We start from the raw sequence: 22,326 nt of genomic DNA on the forward strand, positions 1-22,326 counted from the left end.
GGATCTGAATAGTACGCTCAGACTGCCCGTCAGTCTGAGGATGGTAAGCCGTATTAAAGGTCAACTTAGTGCCCAAGGCACTCTGCAAACTCTGTCACAACCTAGCAGTAAAACGAGGATCTCTATCTGAGACGATCGTCACTGGGACCCCGTGCAACCTCACTATGTCCCGAATATACAAATCGGCAAGATGATCTACCGAATCTCTCACGCGCATAGGAATAAAGTGCGCCGACTTAGTCAACCGGTCTACAACCACCCAAATAGCATCACTACCCCGCTGAGTCCTCGGAAGACCTACAACGAAGTCCATAGTGACATGCTCCCACTTCCACTCGGCAATAGGCAAGGGTTGCAACAAACCCGCTGGCCTCTGATGCTCGGCCTTCACTTGCTGGCAAGTAAGGCACTTCGATACGAAAACAGCCACATCTCTCTTCATACCCCGCCACCAAAACTGGCGACCCAAATCCTGATACATCTTAGTGCCTCCCGGATGCACCGCAAGGCGCGAATGGTGAAACTCTCGAAGTACTTCCTCTCGGCAAGACTCCGGCACAAACAAACGGTCTCGGTATCTCACACTCTGGTCGGGATACACCGTCAAACCCTTCTCAACCTTCCCACTAGAGATCTTCTCTCGGAGGGATTCTACCTCAAGGTCACCTCTCTGTGCCTCTAACACTCGTGTCACAAGTGTAGGCTGCGCAACAACAGAAAACAAGGCCGCAGCCTCAACGGATTCGCCCAGTAGCAAATCAAACTCGCCAAGTGGTCCCAACATCTCCCATTCTCGGATGGCTATACCAGCTACATTACTAATGGATTTCCTACTAAGGGCATCGGCCACAACATTGGCCTTTCCCGGATGATAATGCAACTCAAAATCATAATCCTCAATGAACTCCATCCACCTCCTCTGCCTCAAATTCAAGTCTCTCTGTGTAAACAGATACTTTAAACTCTTGTGGTCCGAGAACACCTCGAACTTCTCACCATAAAGGTAGTGCCTCCAGATTTTTAAGGCAAAGATCACAGCCGCTAACTCTAGGTCGTGAGTAGGGTAATTCTTCTCGTGTATTTTCAACTGACGTGAGCCATAAGCTACCATTTTCCCCTCTTGCATCAACACACAACCCAAACCCTCTCGTGAGGCATCACAATAAACCGCATAACCCAACCCTCTCTCCGGAATAATCAACACCGGAGCGGTGGTCAATCAAACTTTTAGCTCTTGGAACGACTTTTCACAAGTCTCACTCCACACAAACTTGACTCCCTTCCGAGTCAGCCTAGTCAACGGTGACGCTAACCTGGAGAAATCTTTCATAAACCGGCGGTAATACCCAGCCAATTCCAGAAAACTGCGGATCTCAAACACACTCTTAGGCTGTGCCCAATCCTGCACTGCCTCTACCTTGGATGTATCAACAGACACTCCTACCCCGGATACCACGTGGCCTAAGAATTTGACTTCCCTCAGCCAGAACTCACACTTCCCAAACTTGGCATACAACCTATGGGCTCTAAGCAACTCAAGCACCACTCTCAAGTGTTCCTTATGCTCCTCCTCAGAAGGCGAATAAACAAGAATGTCGTCCACGAAAACGACTACAAATCGATCCAAGAATTCCCGGAAGATCCGGTTCATCAAGTCCATAAAGACTGCCGGTGCGTTGGTAAGCCCAAATGGCTTCACTAGAAACTCATAGTGGCCATACCGCGTACGGAATGCCGTCTTCGGAATATCCTCCTCCCTGACCCTCAACTGGTGGTAACCCGATCTCAAGTCTATTTTAGAGAAACAACGGGAACCCTTCAACTGGTCAAACAAATCATCTATACGGGGCATAGGGTACTTATTCTTGACCGTAGCCCGATTCAACTTCCGGTAGTCTATACACAATCTCAAGGCACCATCTTTCTTTTTAGCAAAGAGGGCCGATGCTCCCCACGGTGAAACACTAGGGCGAACAAAACCCTTATCTAGCAATTCCTGGAGCTGAACTTTCAACTCAACCAACTCTGCTGGAGCAAAACGGTAAGGTGCCATAAAATCGGCGTCGTGCCGGGCACTAAATCAATAGAGAACTCTATCTCTCAGTGGGGTGGCAAACTAACAAGATCTTCGGGAAAGACATCCGAATACTCACAAACCACCCTCAGCAACACAAGCTGGGTCTCACCACTCTCACCTCTCTCAAAGCTAGCAAGTAGACCACTAAGCTCACTTCGCCCTCGCGAATCATACCCCGGTGGCAAAACACAACCAACCCGGTCTCCCAAGAAATGGAACCACTCCCCGCTCAAGGTACATAATGTGACCCTTTGGCGGTAGTAATCGATGACAGCCCGGTATGACGATAGCTAGTCCATATCCAAAATAACATCAAAACCCTTCATGGGCATGACAACAAACGGAAAAGGAAGCCTATGGTCGGCGACCTCTATATCACAACCTCTAACACCCTGTTTCAGGATCAACTCACCACCAAGAGGTGACACTACACAAATAGGAGATGCTAACTGTGCTAACTCCAATTCCAAAACAGATGCAAATGCAGCAGATACAAAAGAATGAGATGCACCCGTGTCAATCAACACACTAGCAACCGAGTTGCAAAACAGAAAAGTACCTCTCACTACCGATGGAGTCGGTACTAAATCCTGCGCGGTAACAACATACACGCGCCCTGTAGGCCCCTGGTCTACCTGCTCACCTCTACGAGCATACGACTGTTGCACTGACTGGGACGATGAAGCCCCCGGATTGGCCCTCGAGGCCTGCACAGACTGAGCTGGCTAAAAACTCTGCGTCTGTCTAGAACTAGACGCTCCTGAAGTGGCACTCAACTGTGGGCAAAACCTCTTCAGGTGCCCAGGCTGTCCACACTGATAACAAGACAAGGGCTGCCCCCTGTCCAAACTCTGGCTCTGCGGTCTAGCTGAAGAAGAAGCAGCTCTCTGACCTCCACCCTTTAGCGGGCAAACTGAAACCTTGTGACCCAGCTGGCCACACTTGTAACAAGTAAACTCCTCCTGACTGCCTCTCCCCGAGCCTGCACTCGGCACTGGGAAGGTCGATCTAGAAACTGTACCCTGAGGCTGCTGAGGGTTATAACCCCTCTGTCTCCTGCCATCACCCTGACCATCCTGGCTCCTCTTGGAGCCCCTCTGCTCTTCCTCCTCTTCCTGCATCATAATTTCCATATGAGCAGCGGCATCTACCAGGTGTCTATACTCTCGGATGTAAGACCCACCAACTCTCAACTTGAGGCCCCACCTCAACTTCCGCTCAAACTCATAGCAACGGCGTTCCTCAGACGCCACCAGTTCAGGTGCAAACCTGGACAGACTGGTAAAAGTAGCCTCAAACTCGGCCACTGACAAGCCCTGCTGTTTAAGCCGGCTAAACTGGTCCCTCAGCTTCTCCCTAGCTGCTGCAGACAAAAACCTCTCCTGAAAAGCATTCACAAACGCCTCCCAAGTACCACCAACACGAGCCTTCTCGTACTTCCACCATTGACCCGCATCTCCCTTCAGCTGGAAGGATGCCAAGGTCACTTTCAGTGCTCCGTCCTCGATACCAAGCATCTCGAACGTCTTACTCATTTGCTCTAGCCACTCATCAGCCTTCAGTGGCTCCCTCGGATCCCCGATAAACTCATCCGGATTAGACCGGAAAAACTCTCTCTTTAAGAAAGAAGGCCCTGCCTCAGCTGCCTGATTCCCAGCTCTAAGAATACCCAAAGCTCCTGCTATCTCTCTGGCCAAGGCACCCATGGCCTGTTGACCCGCTGGCTCGGCCACATTGGCCTGGCCAACTCCCTCCTGCACTGCCGGAATCTCATCCGGTAACGGTACTTCCTACCTCGCAGGTCTACCACGCCTAGCACCTCTTCCTCGTCCTGACATCCTAATAAAGGTAATACAGAACGTTAGCACATTTACAAATGTGCCAAAACTAAACACTCACGTCCTAATGCATGGACAACTGTAATTCACTCCACGTAAGTACATAAACACATAAGCACTTACAAATTTCATCTCCGGATAATGATAGTCCCGAGGCGTTACCAGAGTTCCGGTTAGAAACGGCATTGATCAAGTGCCTTTCCAACAAGACTCCCAGAAACCCAAGGATCCAATCAACATCCTAAAAATCAAATCCCATACCCACATAGTCACATAAACATGTTATCAATTAAGCACATGGCATATGACACTACATCTAAGTCTCTATCAAGCGAGACAAACCCATTGTGATACTAATCACTTCCCACGTACCCAAAGTATTCGAACCCGGTACGCTCTGATACCAAGTTGTAACGCCCTCAAAATAATAACATTAAACCCATCAAATAAGACATTCATTCACATATGAAATAACCACATTTTTCTATTCATCAGAGTTTCATTACAAAAGTATTACATGTTAACAACAAAAGTAAAATGCCCTATAGGCTTACAGCTTTCCAAGTTAACACTTGGTTACAACAAAAGAGTGCTAACTCATCTACACATTAAGCCCTCGGCTTGAATATACATGTTATACATCAAAAGGGAACTAAAACCACAACAATCTGCTCGCCTCTAGCCTCCCAAGCTATGACCTTGGAGGTGGCATGCTACCTGTACCTGAAAATGATATTCCCATATACGGTGAGCCACAGCCCAGTAGAAATACACTAAACCAACCATGAACAATGACTAAAAGATTAGCAATTGATAGATGGCCAACACTGATACAACCACATAAATTACATTTTTATGTCATCCGACCTATAAGTCCAAGTTACTTTTCATTTTCCCCTTTTCAACAGATAAGCATTTTAGCTCTATCATCATCTCAACAGATATGTATCAAAACTATATCTCACATTCACAGATAAGCATATAAGCTATATCCACATTCTCAACAGATATGTATAACAACAATATCCCACATTCACAGATAAGCATATAAGCTGTATCCACACTTCACAAAGATAAGCATATTAGCTCTATCTTCACTTCTCTAGACACGCATATGAGCTGTATCTACGGAGTTCATTCCCTATCTTCTCCCATTTCTATCCGGTTTAGAGGTACATCCCCCATCTTCCCCTAAACCGCGGAGTACATCCCCTATCTCCTTCTCTACACATAACGTATACAAACACATTGGTTCTATATACAATCATTCAATACATACAGTTAATATATTCTATCAACCGTCAAATTCCATGACACATTCCATTGATTAGTTTTCGTTTGCCTAATCATCATGCATTGTCTACAACAATCACGACTATCCTCCACCGATAGCCCAAAGCAATTATTTCTAAACAGAAAATAAATGCACAAATGGATATTCAATCAACATTTCATTTCGGTGAGTGATAAATAATTCAACTACACCCTTTAACCCCCATGCATTCCCAATCTCTACAATTTCATTTCATTTCCTCATTTCTCACATTTAATTATCCCAACTAATCAATCAATGTAATTAGGTCATTTTCCATAATTAACATTACAACCCTTAGGTCCCATTTTCATCAATGATTCAACATTAATTCCATTTCTTTATGCCAAACATGCATCTAGGTTTATTATAAATAAAATCCCAACTTTTGTAAAATAGCACAAAAGCCCCAAACTTTTACCAAATTACCAAACCAAACCCAACATCTCAAAATACTAAAATTTAAAGACAAAATCCATAGAGAGGAGTAGGATATCCCTACCTCAAATTCGGAGCTCCAAGAGAGAAGATGACAAAACCCAACGTGCTCCAAATCCTGAAATTTTCAGATTAAAATGTAGCCCTCGACGATTAACAACTTTTTTGTAAAGGCCAAAGATGAGCAAATCACTCATACTAGATCAAAACCTAGAGATAAGGTAGAGTTCTAGAGTGAGAGGCTCAACAATGGTGTTTTTGGAAAAGTAGGAGAGAGAAGAGAAAGTGAAAAAGTGATTTGAAAAGTCAAAACACGGAACTTAAACCCAGTCGCCCCGCTCGAGCGTCAAACACCCCGCTCGAGCGTCACTCACAGACTCCCGCTCGAGCGCCAACAATCCCGTTCGAGCGGCGGATACACACTCCCAGAACTTTTACAGAACCAGGTCTCCGCTCGAGTTTCCAACTCCCCGCTCGAGCTTCACTCACACAACCCCGCTCGAGCGGCCAATCCCACGCTCGAGTGCCCAACACTGCACAGGAAATACTGGATGGGTGCAATTCCAGCTCGAGCGCCAAAACCCCCGCTCGAGCGGACAGGTCAAAATCTGGGCAACTAGTTTTGGTTTCTAAATTCAACCAACCTGTAACAAACCTGCCCAACACATCCTATAACTCAAATACGAAGTAAAAAGGATGTAAACAAGATAATAATCAACTCCCAACATCCACGGACACATGTCCGGATCACTGTACAACAAGGGTAAATCCGGGATCGCTATATCTTCCATTTTATTGATTCATTCCAATTGTTTGATGAAAGTCCATATAGAAAAATTATGCCTGATTTTATATGCTGAATTCAAATGTGATGTTTGGAATTTTTTTATTATTATTATTATTTTTTTGGTTATTTTGGAATTAGACTCTCAGTGAATGGTGAATTTGTGACCTTACAAAGAATTTGTAACCACGCTTTTAAGACTTTCCAACTTTCATGCGGGACAGGCACACAGACGTTGAAAGCGTGGTTGTGAACCACGTTTTAGCCTATTTTGGGAATTCTTTCAAAACTAGGCTTAGTTTGGGAATTGAATTGATAATTTGGCTTATTTAGGGAAATGGCCCAATTTGTTGGGTTCTTAGTTTCTTGAGTGGGTTGTTCGATTTTCCTTGTTCAACTTGACTGGGGTAAGTGGATATATTGTGGATATTTTGCAGCCCCCCACCCTTTTATATACACAACCCATGATGCCTAAACATTGATGACTCACTCCCCCTACAGGTTAGAGGGTACAAGTGGCGCACAACCTTCTCTCCTGGAGAGATCACAAATCTTCTTAATTAATTACCAAGTAATTGATGTTGGCCTTATCAGGTTAGCATGCTGCTTATTATTATTATTATTATTATTATTATTATTATTATTATTATTATTATTATTATTTATTTACTCTTACTTTTATATTTATTTATTTACTATCTTTAATTCTAATTTGGCCCAACTAGTATTATAATTTCATATTTGTGTTAATTTGGCCTCAAATAATAATCCTAATTAATCTCATATTTGATAATCCAATGCCAAATTAGATTTATTTACTTATTATTATTTATTTAATAATATATTATCTCATACACCCACAATTATATATAATTATAAATTTTTATGTGATATTTAATTAAACGCTCAGGGTGTCACAGTACTTATGTCGACACGATGCAACGTGAACACAGGTACGAGATCTAAGTCGGACACAACACCTACTTGGATGGACACAACTGTTCTTTGAGGAGCGAAGATAGATTAAAAGGTTGGTGACCGAGTAACCTAGAAAACGATTGACGTTGCTAGAAGTGAAATTGGTTCTTGCATCATCTTCGTTAACACTGGAATTGATCGCCCTCTTTATTTGGTTATAGAAGAAGCTTGTACAATGGACTGAGATTTGGATGAGTATGAGTGGAATGAGCCATTTATCTCACTTACCACTTAATATATTCAATCTTGTCCGTACACATGTCTTGCCTCAGAGAGCAAAATAAAAAAGAGAACATCGTTACTTCCATTGCAATAGACAACTATATATTTATTGATTTAAGATTAAATGTTGTGAGGCCCATGGGTTAGCTGATACAAGTACATTATCAAAATAAAAAATAATGCCAAGTGTTTTGCAAATCAAAAATGCTTTAGGGCTCGAATATGTTGGGTGAAAAATGAGTGAGAGCATTAATTAGTGCTACCACTAATAATATGACAGTAAGTTTCACCATAAATAATTCAACAATGATTCATCCCACTAAAAATATCACCACTAATAGCACTAATGCATTAAAAAAGTAATAAAAAAAAAACACAACTCCAAGACCAAAACATCACATCATTTATGGCGGGACCCACTGCCACCTAATTAGTGGGAGCACTAATTAGTGGGAGCAAGCATTTTTCTAAATAATTTGATGTTTTGACTTTGAAATTGTATTTTTTTTTCTTTTTTTATTAAGGCCTCGTTTGGGAACAGGCTATTTTAGTAACTTTTTGGCTAAAATATGAGATAAAAAAAACTAGTATGCTTGGGGTGGCTTTTTGGCTTTTTACGAAAATATGTGCAAAAAGTAGAGAGAAAAGATAATCTTTAACTTTTTAATATAGATTATAAACTTTTTGACTTTTTCAATAACTTTTTAACTTTTTAACTAAAATGTTAACTTGTCAAACGGGGCCTAAATATCATGTGATTAGTGGTTTAATGGTCTCTACCATTGTTGTATCGTATGTTTGGTCGAATGGCCTGAAAGCGTGGGCTCAAGTGCCCATTACTCCTCTATCTCACTATCTCTCATTTCTCAGTGTTCTACCAAACTCTCTCTATATTGCTCTGTTGCTCATCGTTCTTCCAAATCATCTCCGAATCATTCGAGTCAATCACATCCTCTCTCCTCCCAAACGACGCTGGAAAGTTATACTGTGGAAACGAGTGTCAGCGTGCTTAGTGGAGATTTTGAATACTCCTCTTAGAAGTTCACCCTCACAACTGAATCTCAAGTAAACTCTGGATGACAAAACTAGGGTTTGATGATTGAGGGTTTTGTATTTTGCCCCAATAATTTCAGTTATCCTGTGTATCACAAAACTAGGGTTTTGTATTTTGTAGTCTAATTGTTGCAATATTTTGTCCCCTTTTTCTGTACATGTGTATGAAAATGTTGAGCTTAGATCTTGTTGATAACGATTCCTTTCTTTTTGATTCACAATCTTCTCAATCTATATAAATATGTCGCTGATATGCTTCCCATGAATTGACAATTGCTCTGTTTTTTTTTTTCTTCTGCTCTCAATTTTCCTTTGGGAATGAATGTACGTGTACTTTATGGGATTGATGTTTAATCATCTTGTTGGTCTTTGCGACCAGTTTAAGGAATGGATGGTGTGCAATGGAGGATGAGGGAATGGCCGCTGTCGTCCGTCTTCATCCTAATTCTGTTGCTTCATTGTGTGGGCATTCTGTTTTTCACCAGAGGCTTTCTCCTCACCAGAACTGAGCTTCCCCATTACAGCAATTGCTCCGATGTTTGCCAATCCCCCTGCCTCCAACCTCATCCTCCTTCCTATGCTTCTCCTCGCCATCCAAATCTCAACCCTGACCAGTCTTGCTGGACAAAACCGGTCATTGATCGCCTTGTTATCATTGTTCTCGACGCTCTCAGGCATTCTTCTATCTCTCTCTCTCTCTCTCTCTCGATCTATTTATGGGGCCATTAATCAATCAAATCTTATTATGTTTTTGTGTGTCTCTCTCTTCATTTTCACTTTCAGGTTTGATTTCGTCGCACCCAGTACCTTTTTTGAAGGTGAGCACTGTGAATTGAGTTATATACCTATGCCATTCTCTGCAACTGCCTTCTCTGTCATCTTCTACCCATGCCCACAACAAGTAACCTTTGTCATATGATTGCTTTGGAAAACAGATTTTTATCAACTCTTACCATTGGTAGTGTTGGTCAAATGTTTAAGTGCACCAGTTTAATTACCATTCTGTATTTGACATTACTCCTAAATTACTTTTGCAGAGAAAAAACCATGGATGGACAAGTTACAAGTGCTACAGAAACTGGCATGTCAGGAAGGATCATCAGCTAAGATTTTCAAATCCATTGCGGATCCACCCACAACCAGTTTACAACGGTTGAAGGTGAAAATCAAATCCTTCTTGCTCTGTTGGATGGTTGCCTGTAGATTTTTGGGTCAATCTTACTTTATTTATTTTCCAGCTTAAATAATTTTAGGTGGGCCATGTGAGAATTGCTTAAGTTAAATTTGATAATATTGTTTACTCATAAAAAAATGATGATTCTACTGTTTACTACTTTTGTATTATTGTCGTCTTAATTAATGTTGAGAGATTTCTTGGTTGTGCAATAAGCTGATTGAAACCTAAGTATCCATTACAAAAATTTCCCTATTTGCATTCATTACAAAGTTTCTGTATTTGTATTATCTAAACAAACTAAACTGAATAACCTGGGGTTGGTCATGTTAACTATGTTCAAAATATTATCAAATTAAAGGTAATTATACCGCACAAACCCCTAGGGATTGGCCTAGTGGCAAGGGCTTGGGTCTTGGGGGTGTGTTCGCTCTAAGGTTTAGGGATTGAAACCTCTTAGGTGCTAACAATTCTTTGGGGCCATCGGATTGGGAAAAAACCCTTGAATTAACCGTGGTGCACTTGCGAAAAACTCCTTACTGAGCGCCTGTGTGATGTAGGATATCATGTACTTGGCATGTGATAGCTAGTGATGGGTAGTTGTTAGCCTATATCTAGGGAAGTAATAACGATTTTGTAACTAATTTTGATAAACCACCAAACCAAACAAAGCCTTAAGTCCCATAAAATGGGATTGGCTACATGAATCCTTCTTCTCCATTCGGTTCAAGGAGGATTCATGTTCATAAGGGATCTGAGCGGACTTTTTACATATTGGTTGTCAGCTACCTAACACACAACCCTCCTCCTTTATCGGGGTTTGGAACCGGTGGAGTTGATAAACAACTGTGGCAGAGTTTGTAACTAACTTTGATATATGAACATTAATTGATTGAGATATTCTCTCTCTAGAACCCCTTAGGGTTCCTCTCTGAGTTCTTGATTGGACCTGTCATTTTGGTATCAAAGCTTCAAAATTGGATCCTAACATCTCAGATTCTGGTTAAATTCATCACCTATTTCGATTTTGTATGACTTACACACCTAATTTGATGTTCGAATCTTTGTTGTTGTTGAGATACAAGAAGTTCAACTTTGTCACACAGCTTTGCATCTTCAATTTCGCACTTCAGATTTGACTTTGTCTCTTGGTTCGTAGTTTGTGTTTTGGTTTCTCGCTAAACTTGAAGTTCTCAGTTCGCAAATCTGGATCCTTGTTGAAGTGCGACTTCGCAAGTTCACACCCAACCCTTATTTGCGATTTCGAACCAATGATTGTGATTTGATTTTGCAACTTGCAAACTCTTCCTGGGTTATGCTTATGTATTGAAACTCTTTCTGGGTTGGTTCAAGATTTCAATTCATGGCTTATTCAAAACATTGTGATTCATCGCAAGCCTCAAATTTGGTCTCGATTGAATACCTGGATCTGGATCTCCAAAATCTCAGTTCGACACGTTTTCTGGGTTTGCAATCAGGGTTTTTTTTCCAATTGATCACTCAGAGTTGACAATAGTTTATTAGGTTTTGATTTCTTCGATCGACTTTGCCAATTGACTTCGAACTGTCCTTCGGTTCCTGAGTTCGATCGATTGACTTTGCACATCGACTTGATCTATCTGTGTTGAGTTTGTTCTGTTGAATCGAAATCAAACTTGTCTTGTGATTTCAGTTCGTTCTTGTTTCAAACATCGCGGCCTTTGAAATTCAATCTGGACATCTCAATTTGGTCATAACTCAGTCGCGACCAACGAATCTTCATTGCAACTCATGTTGGACTTCGCACACTTGTGCGATTCACTCAATTCAAAGCCCTCATCTAAACTTGCGAATTGTTTTGCAGCCCTGAAACGGGATTTTCTGATTTGAAATTGTTGAAGTTGTTTGCAACCTAGATTTTGAATTGTGTTTGGAAGACTCCTTGTTTCTGGACACGATTATCTGACTCGCCTTTGTTAGGTAAGTGATTCGATTCCTCCATCCTTCATATGTTGAATCCATTTCAGTAGCCGGAGTATCAATTCTCTTATGCCTTTCATTCCTGATTTGGGCATCTAAGTATCAATTCTTTTATGCCTTCAATTCGTGATTTGGGCATCTAATTCTTGATTTAATTTTTGAACCTGCTTTTGGGAATTGATTAGGACTGTTTGGGTTGTCTGTTATTGTTCTTCAACTATTGATTAAATTGGGTTTGTGCTTATTGTGACTTTGCACATTTGGGGATTTCAATGGCTCAACGAGGTTGTAAGGGTGGTTGTGGTCAGGCTTATGCCTCGGATTTGTGTGTGATGATGTCGAGGATAATGGGGTTCCATATCAAAGGGATGAGATGGCAAATTGTCGTTTTAACCGAGACGGTACGTCTCCTACCTCCTAACGAAGGTAGTAATGGTTTCAAGGATCGTCAACTTAATGATTCCTTTGATGCTCCGCATAGGCGTAGAGCACATTCACATAGGTTGTATTCTAAATGGAATTACTTCATCAAGGATTTCGAGTTTCTTGAATTTCGTGAAAGCTACAATCCGGATGTGTTTGAGGAATGATTGAAGACAATTGAGAATCATTTGGATTTTTATGATGTGCCGGAAGCAAAGAAGGTGAAATTGGTCTCTCAAAGCCTCAAAGGTGATGCCTTCAATTGGTGGAAACAATTACAAGTTGGTTGGCAAAGAAACAACCAAGGAAATGTTAAAGAGTGGAAGAAGATGAGGAAAAAGTTCAAGGAGCACTTCTTGCCTTCTAATCACATGCCACCTTTGTTGATTGTGAAGCAACAAAAGAATGGCATTTCAAATTCCGGACATCAATACCAAAGCGGCTTTGCAATTGGATAACCATCCTATGACTATGTCCAAGTCGAATATTCAACTAGTGTTGGAGTGCAAGAAACTTTTGAACCAAGATATGATGAGAAAGAAGCTTTTATCTTTGGTGAAGAAAACATGAAGGAAGATTGTGGCCAAGAACAAGATTGTGGTTAGGCTCTTTCTGTTTGTGACGGAGATTTTCCCATCTTTGATCAAGATGAGGAACAAGACTACGATCAAGATGTCGCCATCTGTGATGACGATAGTGAGGTGTTGGCTTATGAGGAAGTTGACGTTTGTGAATGTAAAGAAGTTGATAGTTAGGTTTTCTTTATCTATAAATAAATAGGTGGTAAGGCCCCTCTAGTTGTGTTACATGGACTCGGCAGTTTTGGGGGAAGTACCTGTGTCGACACGATGCGACGCGAACGCAGGTACAAGATCTTAGTTGGACACAACAGCTACTTGGATGGACACGATTGTTCTTTGAGGAGCGAAGATAGGTTAAAAGGTTGGTGATCGAGTAACCTAGAAAACGATTGACGTTGCTAGAAGTGAAACTGGTTCTTGCATCATCTTCTTCAACACTGGAATTGATTGCCCTCGTTATTTGGTTATAGAAGACGCTTGTACAGTGGACTACGATTTGGATGAGTATGAGTGGAATGAGATATTTATCTCACTTATCCACTTAATAGATTCAATCTTGTCCATACACATGTCTTGCCTCAGAAAGCAAAATAAAAAAGAGAACATTGTTACAAATTATAGCTGTATGGCATATCAGTACTTCCATTGCAATAGACAACTATATACCATCTTTATTATTTAAGATTAAATGTTGGGAAGCCTATGGGTTGGCTGATACAAATATGTTGTCACATGTGGCAACTTTGTGCTTCTGTTATATTATGTTTAGTTTTTTGCTTATATTTTATTAAAAATTCTTGGTAAATGTAAATTATATGAATTATTTTACCAAAAACCATGAAAATTTGTAAATGGAAAAAGTACATTATCAAAATAAAAAATAATGCTAAGTATTTTGCAAATATGGTTGTCCAATGTTTTATGTGTCGTGTCCCCATATCTATATCTAATTTTGGATACTTTTTAGTTGTGTCCCCGTATCTTATAATTAGGAGAATATACGAATCTGACCTCTAGACATGTACCCGAGTTTGACGCCGTACCCCGAGTCCAAGTAATAGCTCTCTAGTATTCAGTTTGTGATATTTGAGATTGTATTTTTAGAGCTGAGAGCTCTTGTATCTCTATTCAGAGATTTTCTCTCTAATTAAATCCATTTCTTGATTTGGCTCCATCCTTTTGGTATCAGAGCTATGGAATTTCCATAATTCTTCCAATCATAATTCCAATATAGCAATTAGGGATAGATTTACCTTGGATTCCTATTTCGATTATACTTGGGTTGGTGACTAAGATGATCTTCTGCATTTGATTGTAACTTTAGTTGCATTGAGAGTCATTTTGATTGCGAACTGACTATTGTGGCTTTATAATTGAGTGGCGTTCTTGTTCGAACCATCTCGTGGGAACTTTGAACCTAGTTGGGCAACTTCGACTTCGACTTCGACTCGTAACCTCTATCTTGGCAATTGATGTTGAATCTTGAATCTAGTTCAGAATTACAGAACATATCTTGACTTTAGCCCTAGCTTTGACTTCCCTAGAGTCAATTTGGCCATTGTAATTTCAAAATAGTGCTTTGAGACTTTGATATGGATTCGATATTACGAGCACTAGCTGCAAATTGCGATTTGTTCTGACCTGTTTTCTGGCTTGCATTTCGAGGGTCGACTTCGACCTTGGTGTTTATCTGAGATACATCTTTGTGACTTGATGTCAGCTTGAGACTTGACTTTGTGATACAACTCTGAACTTGCAATCTGGTGCTGATTTGTTGGGTTCTTAGTTTCTTGAGTGGGTTGTTTGATTTTCCCTGTTCAACTTGACTGGGGTAAGTTGATTTGATTTGATTTGATTTTCCCCTTTATTTCTTTTGACTATTTCAAATCAATTATTGTAGATATATTGCATTACATTTGTGATTGGATGTTATTGTGCATCGATTCTTGATTCTTGATGATTATTGGGTAATACTCTCATTCTGGACTGCTCAAGTTGATTCTGCATGTGAATTGAGTTTCTTTGTTTGGAATTCAATCTATGTTCCTGTGGTCTATTTCTTCTTGAATTCAAATTGGTGGGTTGCAATATTTGTGTGGGGTTTACTGAAATCGCTAAATTGGTAGATTTGCTTAGATTTATTGAGTAGTTGTTCGATGTTTTCTTTTATATTACTGTGACTTGTGATATTGGGTCGTTTTGTGTCAATAGCAAAACGAGGTAGAGATAGATGAGGTGGCCGAGGTAGAGTATTTGTTGTTGCGAATTTGGAAGACAAAATTGGGATGAATCCTTACTTGAAAGGAACAATGGTAAACCAAAATCAACGGAATGAGATTGAAGAGTTGAGTTCACAAGTGGCTACCTTGGTTGGAAAAGTGCAACACTTGCAACTTCTTTCCAAAAATAGTAATGGTTCCAAGGATCATCAACTTGATGATTCCTTTGGTCGCGTAGAGCATGTTTACATAGATTTAATTCTAAGTGGAATGACATCGTCAACGATTTAGTGTTTCCTGAATTTCATGGAAACTACATTCTGGATATGCTCGAGGAATTGTTGAATACAATTGAGGGATTGTTTGGGGTACGCTACTTTAGCACATCTTTTTATCTTATTTGGGTCACATCACTTCTTATTTGGGTCACATCATCTCTCTACTACATTACACATCTTTTTGTAAAAAGTAAAAAAACATACTTATTTAGATCATCCCAAACAACTCCTGAGAGTCATTTGGAGTGTTAGGATGTGCTGAAAACAAGAAAGATGAAATTGATCTCTCAAAGTGATGTAGGATATCATGTGCATAGCATGTGATGGTTAGTGTAAGGAAATTGTAGCCTATATCTAGAAGAGGCATAACCACTTTGTAACCAACTTTTAGATATTGAACATTGATTGATTGAGGTATTTCTCTCCCTAAATTCTATATCTAAATTCTCTCTTATGTTCTTGATTGGGCTCATTATCATTTGGTTTCAGTGCTTTTGTTCTTGATCCTATTATCTCATAATCTGACTAGTTAACCCTAATTTTACACGATGAAGACCCACGCACTGATGGAAGTACCTCTGATTTTGCATTTGAAGGGGCCTTTTGATCTAGCGATTCCGAATTTGTGATTCACACACAGTCGATTTTTTACAACTTGACCTAGAATCGATTTCAAAGGCCAATTTGCGACTGACGATTGAAATGTTGTGATTCAGTTCTCGGTTTTGAGTTCGCAATCACAGTTCAATTTCGCGATTTGGGGTTCTTTTTGTTTGATTTCTTCGATCGATTTCGCAGAATTGGGATTGCAATTCGACTTTCGACTCAGATTTTAACCTAGCCCTAGACCAGATTCAAGGTTCAAGATTGTGACCTAGCCCTAGAGTTGATCTCGTGAATATGATCTATTGTTGAGGAACGACTTCGTGGGTTCAAGTCTGATTGCGATCATGACGTGCAATCTTGGTGTCAAGTTTGCAGATGATTTCGTACGTGATCTCTGGGTTCGAGAGTGATTAAGTTGGCGAATTCACAGATTGGCATCGACATCTCGGTCATGGCTGGTTCTTGGGGCTGTTCGTCTGCGAATTTCTAGGTTTAAATTGTGTACGAAGTGAAGTCCATTTCCAGAAACAAAAGGGTCTTCTCATAGAGGCGGATTTGGCTCTGCTTTGGCTTCAATTTGGTGATTTCAATTTGGGAGTCTTGTCTAATTCTTCTTACCAGATTATTCAATTTTCTTGTTCCAGGTTGGTTTTTTGATTTCAGTTTGCAAATTCGAAATTTCTTGATTTAGAGCAAATTTTGAAATTCTTATACTGTGATTTGGGGGATCTATATCTAGGATTGGGTCATTTTGTGTGTACTATGTTCTTGAATTAATTGAACTATTCACACTATTTGGACTTTGGAATATTTGGGTGGTTCCATTAATATTCTTGATTTAGGGTTTGAAATCTGAGTTCTGTGTTCTTGTGACTCTGAATGTTTGGGGTTTCCATGGCTTAATGAGATCGAGGTCGTAGAGGTGGTCGTGGTAGGGATTATGTCCCGATTTGGGTGCTGATACTGAGGGTAATGGGGTTCCATATCCGAGAAAATGAAATAGCCGAGATGAGACGGCAAATTGCCATTTTTAATCGAGACGGCGCAACGTCTCCTTACTCCTACCGATAGTAGTGATGGTTCCGATGATACCGAAGGTGGTACTCGTCGTTCTTTTGATAATATCTTTTGGGCTCCACGAAGGCATCGAATGGATGTGGGTAGAATGGAACACAAATGGGAGAACAATTTCAAAATTGAGTTTCCCGACTTTCATGGAAGCCTTAAGCCTGACGAATTCATTGATTGGCTCAACACTATCGAGCGGATCTTTGATTAAAAGGAAGAGCTTCCGCTTGGTGGGAACAACTTCAACTTAATCGTCGGCGATGTGGCGAAGAAAAAATTCATGATTGAGAGAAGATGAAGAAGAAGTTGAATGGTCATTTCGTACCATTCAACTACCTTTACAGTGTCTACCACACACTTCATGTTCTCAAGCAAGTTGGAAGTGTGGGTGAGTACACATAATCTTTCTATCAACTCATTGTTTGGGTTGATTTAAATGAGAGTGAAGAGCAACGGGTGGCTCGTTATGTGTGTGGCTTGAAGCCTTCGATCCAAGATGTTCTTGCCTTGCATACATTGTGAGTGTTTGGGAAGTTGCTATTTTAGTAGGTTATTTTAGTTTTTGGCTATTTTAATAGTCTAAAATTTTTGTGTTTGGGAAGATAGTTGAATTTTTTTGTAGTTGGATGTGATGTTTGTGAGAGAAAAAGTAAAATGATTATGGGTTTGATGTGACATTTTATCTTATTGGCTATTTAGCCTATTTTGTCATTTTGTGGATTTTAGCCCAAAAAGCCAAAAAATAGCCTTTGCCAAACGCCCCTTTTATTGTGTAATGTTTCAGAAACCTATAATCGAGCCTTAGCCACAGAAAAGCAACAAAGCCGTCGTGTCTCTCAAATGGGACAATACTCCCAAGGAGGGTTTTGAGGTGGTTCTAGGCCAGTTCCTTCTCCTCTAGTTTGCCAAAGCTAGTCCTCCTTCTAAGTTTATGGATAAGGGTGCTTCTTCCTCTCAAGCTCCTTGTCCTAATGGTGCTTCCGAAAACTAAAATCCACCTCAAGGTGGAACTTTCAAGTGTTTCAAGTGTGGAGAGCTGGGCCATAGATCCATAGATCTTCCGATTGCCGCAATAATATGGGTACTAATTGGAACAAGACACTTCTTATTGAAGAAGTTAAGGAACATGGTGACTATAAGGGTATTGCAATTTATGACACTTCGGACAATATTGAGATTGGTGGAAATAGTGATGAAGAAGTGGGTCTTGCTCTTATGTTGAAAAAGACGCTTCTATCACCAAAGCTAGAGAGCCAAGAAGATGGTTGTGCACCAATATCTTCTTTACCACTTGCAATATTGGTGGACGTGTTTATAACATGATCATTGATAGTGGAAGTTGTGAAAACGTGGTTTCTCAAGAGGTGGTGGCTAAACTCAAGCTTCCGGTGGAGGACCATCCACATCTTTATTCCCTATCTTGGTTCAAGAAAAGCAATCAGATCAAGGTGACCAAATGATGTTTGATTGCTTTTTCTATCTGGAAGTACTTTGATAAGGCATGGTGTGATGTACTGCCTATGGATGCTTATCACATTCTACTTGGGCGTCCTTGGCAATGTAACCGGCAATCGTTGCATGATGGTAAACGAAATACTTACATCGTTCTTAAGAATGAAAGCCATTTTACATTGCTTCCAATGACGGAGAAGGTTTCTTTTAAGCCATCTTCTAGTTCTACCACCTTGCTTGCTTCCGAGGAATTTTTGGAAGAAACTCAGGATTTTGGGGTTATATTGGCTTTGGTTCCGATTGTGCACACAGAAGCTACAAAGGAAATGGTTGATGTGACGACTCTTTTGGAAGAGTATGCCGATGTCTTTCCCCAAGAGCTTCCTTCCGATTTGCCTCCCATGTGTGACATCCAACATCGTATTGGTACCCGGCTCGGCATCCAAATAAATCGGCCTATCGCATGTCTCCAAAAGAGAAAGAGGAGTTGCAACAGCAAGTAGACGAGCTTTTGGTTAAAGGTTATATCCGGCCTAGCCTTAGTCCTTGTGGTGTTCTGGCCCTTTTGACACCTAAGGAGGATGGATCATGATGCATGTTTGTGGATAGCTGAGCAATCAATAAAATTATCATCAAGTATCGCTTTCCAATTCCAAGATTGGATGATATGTTGGATTGCCTTGCCGGGTCAAAGGTGTTCTCTAAGATTGATCTTAGAAGCGGTCATCATCAAATCCGCATTAAGCCAGGTGATGAGTGAAAAACGGCTTTCAAAACACCTCATGGCCTATTTGGGTGGCTTGTGATGCCATTTTGGCTTACCAACGCTCCAAGCACTTTTATGAGGGTGATGACACAAATGTTGCAACCACTTTTGGGTGTTTATGTAGTGGTTTACTTGGATGACATCTTGATTTATAGTCGAAGCTTGGAAGAGCATTTGTGCCATCTTCGGCAAGTCTTTCAGCTTTTGAGGCGAGAAAAGTTCTATGGCAACATTAAGAAGTGTACCTTTGCTGTTGATCAAGTCATCTTCTTGGGTTATGTTGTGTCTTCTCGTGCGTTGCTTATGGACATGGAGTTAGACATGGCGATTGGCCTACTCTTTCTAGTATCTATGAAGTGCGGAGTTTTCATGGGTTGGCTACCGTCTATAGGCGGTTTATCAAGAACTTTGGTAGCTTGATGCTCTTTTAACTAACATTCTCAAGCTTAAGACTTTTAACTGGAACAAGGAAACCGCCGAAACCTTCCAACTTTTGAAGAAAGTACTTACCGAAGCTCCAATTTTGGCACTACCGGACTTTGACAAAACCTTTGAACTTGATTGTGATGCCTTGAATTGGGCATTGGTGGCGTCCTTGGCTAAAAAGGGCGGCCAGTTGCCTTCTTTAGTGAAAAGTTGAATGCGGTTGGGCTCAAATATTCTACTTACGACTTGGGATTTTATGCCATCATCCAAGCTATCAAGCATTGGAGCTACTACCTTGCTTATAAGGAGTTCATGCACAACACCGACCATGAGGCCTTCAAGTATATCAACAACCAATCCCATCTCAACAAGAGACATGCCAAATGGGTGGCTTACTTGCAACAATTTACATTCTCTTTGCGACATAAATTAGGGGTTCTTAATAAAGTGGTCGACGGTTTGACTAGGCGAACGACTCTTTTGATTGAGATAAAGAATAAAGCTGTGGGTTTTGATGAGTTTCGCACATTTTATGCAAGTGATTTACTTTTCCAAGATTTTTGATGCTTTGCAAAGAGGGGATGAGGCTACTTATCCAAGCTACATGATTAGGGATGGCTTCCTCTTCCATGGTCTTAAGTTGTGTGTGCGTAGTTGTTCCTTGAGGATGCATTTGTTGATTGAGCATCACAAATTGGGACTTTTGGCAAGGACAAATCCCTTGGATTATTTCAAGATGCTTATTATTGGTTGGGCATGACCAAGGATGTGGACAACCATGTGAAGCGGTGTCAAATTTTTCAAAGAAGCAAAGGGACTGCAACTAATGCGGGATTGTATATGCCTTTACCGGTGTCGGATTGTCCTTGGCAATGCATTAGTATGGACTTTGTGTTGGGTTTACCTCCTCCACAAAGGAGAAGTGATTCTATTATGGTGGTGGTGGATCATTTCTCTTAGATGGCACATTTCATACCTTGCAAGAAGACCATGGATGCTACAAATATTGTAACCTCTTCTTAAAAAAAGTCTATAAGTTGCATGGGGTGCCCACCTCTATTGTGTCCGATGGAGATACTAAGTTTCTTGCTCACTTTTGGAGAACTTTGTGGAAGAAAATTGACACCGACTTGAACTTTAGCACTACATTTCATCCTTAGACCAATGGCCAAACGAAGGTAGTGAATCGAAGTTTTGGCAACTTGTTGAGGTGTCTTGCGGAAGACCATCCCAAGAGTTGGGATGGTATTATTCCTTTGGCCGAGTTCGCTTACAATTCATTGATCAATCGCACCATAAATACTTCTCCCTTTGAAGTAGTTTATGGAATGAAACCTTCAAGTGTTATGAACTTGGTTCCTTTGCCTATCTCAAGGAAGGGAAATGTTAAAGCGAAGGACATGGCTACGTTCATGAAAAATGTCCATGCTCAAGTTCGGGACCAAATTGAAAAGTCCAATGCCAAATACAAATCAGCCGTTGATGTGCATAAACGGAAAGTGTTGTTTGAAGTGGGGGATCTTGTGTGGGTTGTGTTAAGCAAAGAAAGGTATCCTCATGGTGCTTACACGAAGTTAAGTGATAGGAAGCTGGGTCCTTGTGAAATGTTGCACAAAGTCAACGACAATGCTTATCAAGTCAAATTGCCGTCTCGTTTGGGCATCTCCAATACCTTTAATGTGCAACACCTTGTGCCTTATTTGCCGGATAATTCTTGTGCCAACGCCGCTTCTCTCATTGTAGATTAGTTCTTCTTTGTGGAATTTGTTTGTATTGTACTTTTTAGTTTTGGTTTTACTTCTAGTGCATTGGTTGTGTTTTGTTTGTTTTCACTTGAGGACAAGTTCTTTTGAGTGGGAGAGTATGTATGATGCAGGATATCATGTGCATAGCATGTGACAATTAGTGGAGGGAAATTGTAGCCTATATCTAGAAGAGGCATAACCACTTTGTAACCAACTTTTAGATATTGAACATTGGTTGATTGAGATATTTCTCTCTAAATTCTCTCTCATGTTCTTGATTGGGCTCATCATCACAAAGCCTCAAAGGTCATTCGTCCGATTGGTGGAAATAATTACAAGTTGGTAAGCCAAGAAAAGGTTAGAGAGTGGAGAAAGATGAGAAAGAAGCTCAAGGAGCACTTCTTGCCTTCTAATCACATGCCACCTTTGTTGGTTAAGAAGTAACAAAAAGAAGGGCATTTCAAGTTTCAAACATTAATACCAAAGCAACTTTGCAATCGGAAAACCATCCTATGACTATGTCCAAGTTGGTTACTCAACTATTATTGGAATGAAAGAGACTTTTGATGATGGATGCCATCATAAGATGCTCTTTAGAGATGAGGTGGTTAAACTAAGATATGATGAGGAAGAAGCTTCTATCTTTGGTAAAGAAGACATGGAGGAAAGTTGTGGCCAAAAACAAGATTGTGGCCAAGCTCTTCCCATTTGTAATGAAGATATTCCCATCTTTGATCAAGATATGGAACAAGGCTATGATCAAGATGTTGTCATTTTTGACGACGATAGTGGGACGTTGGCTTATGTGGAAGTTGATTTTTGTGAATATGAAGAGGAAGTTGATGTTTGTAAATATGGCGGTGTTCCAATCTTTGACCACTAGGCTAATAAGGATGACTTTCTTGTAGAAAGTGAAGGTGTCCTTGA

General features: G+C 40.6%; 1 protein-coding gene across 3 annotated transcripts in view; it reads left to right on the top strand.

Moving 5' to 3' along the window:
* Positions 1-8,427: 8,427 nt before the first annotated feature.
* LOC114301370 (uncharacterized) overlaps positions 8,428-22,326 on the top strand; it is a 61,538-nt gene continuing 47,639 nt past the window's right edge. For all 3 annotated transcript variants that reach the window (XR_014358176.1, XR_014358177.1, XM_082911910.1), the window contains exons 1-4: positions 8,428-8,714; positions 9,082-9,376; positions 9,486-9,520; positions 9,740-9,861. Coding sequence is in view for 1 of the 3 variants with exons in the window: in XM_082911910.1 (XP_082768036.1) it covers positions 9,090-9,376; positions 9,486-9,520; positions 9,740-9,861 (444 nt within the window). In the remaining 2 variants the exon portion in view is untranslated. The remainder of the gene's footprint in view (positions 8,715-9,081; positions 9,377-9,485; positions 9,521-9,739; positions 9,862-22,326) is intronic.

This window comes from Camellia sinensis, unplaced genomic scaffold (assembly GCF_055761805.1).
Source record: "Camellia sinensis isolate YWXY unplaced genomic scaffold, ASM5576180v1 Unanchor14, whole genome shotgun sequence".
Classification (NCBI taxonomy): domain Eukaryota; kingdom Viridiplantae; phylum Streptophyta; class Magnoliopsida; order Ericales; family Theaceae; genus Camellia; species Camellia sinensis.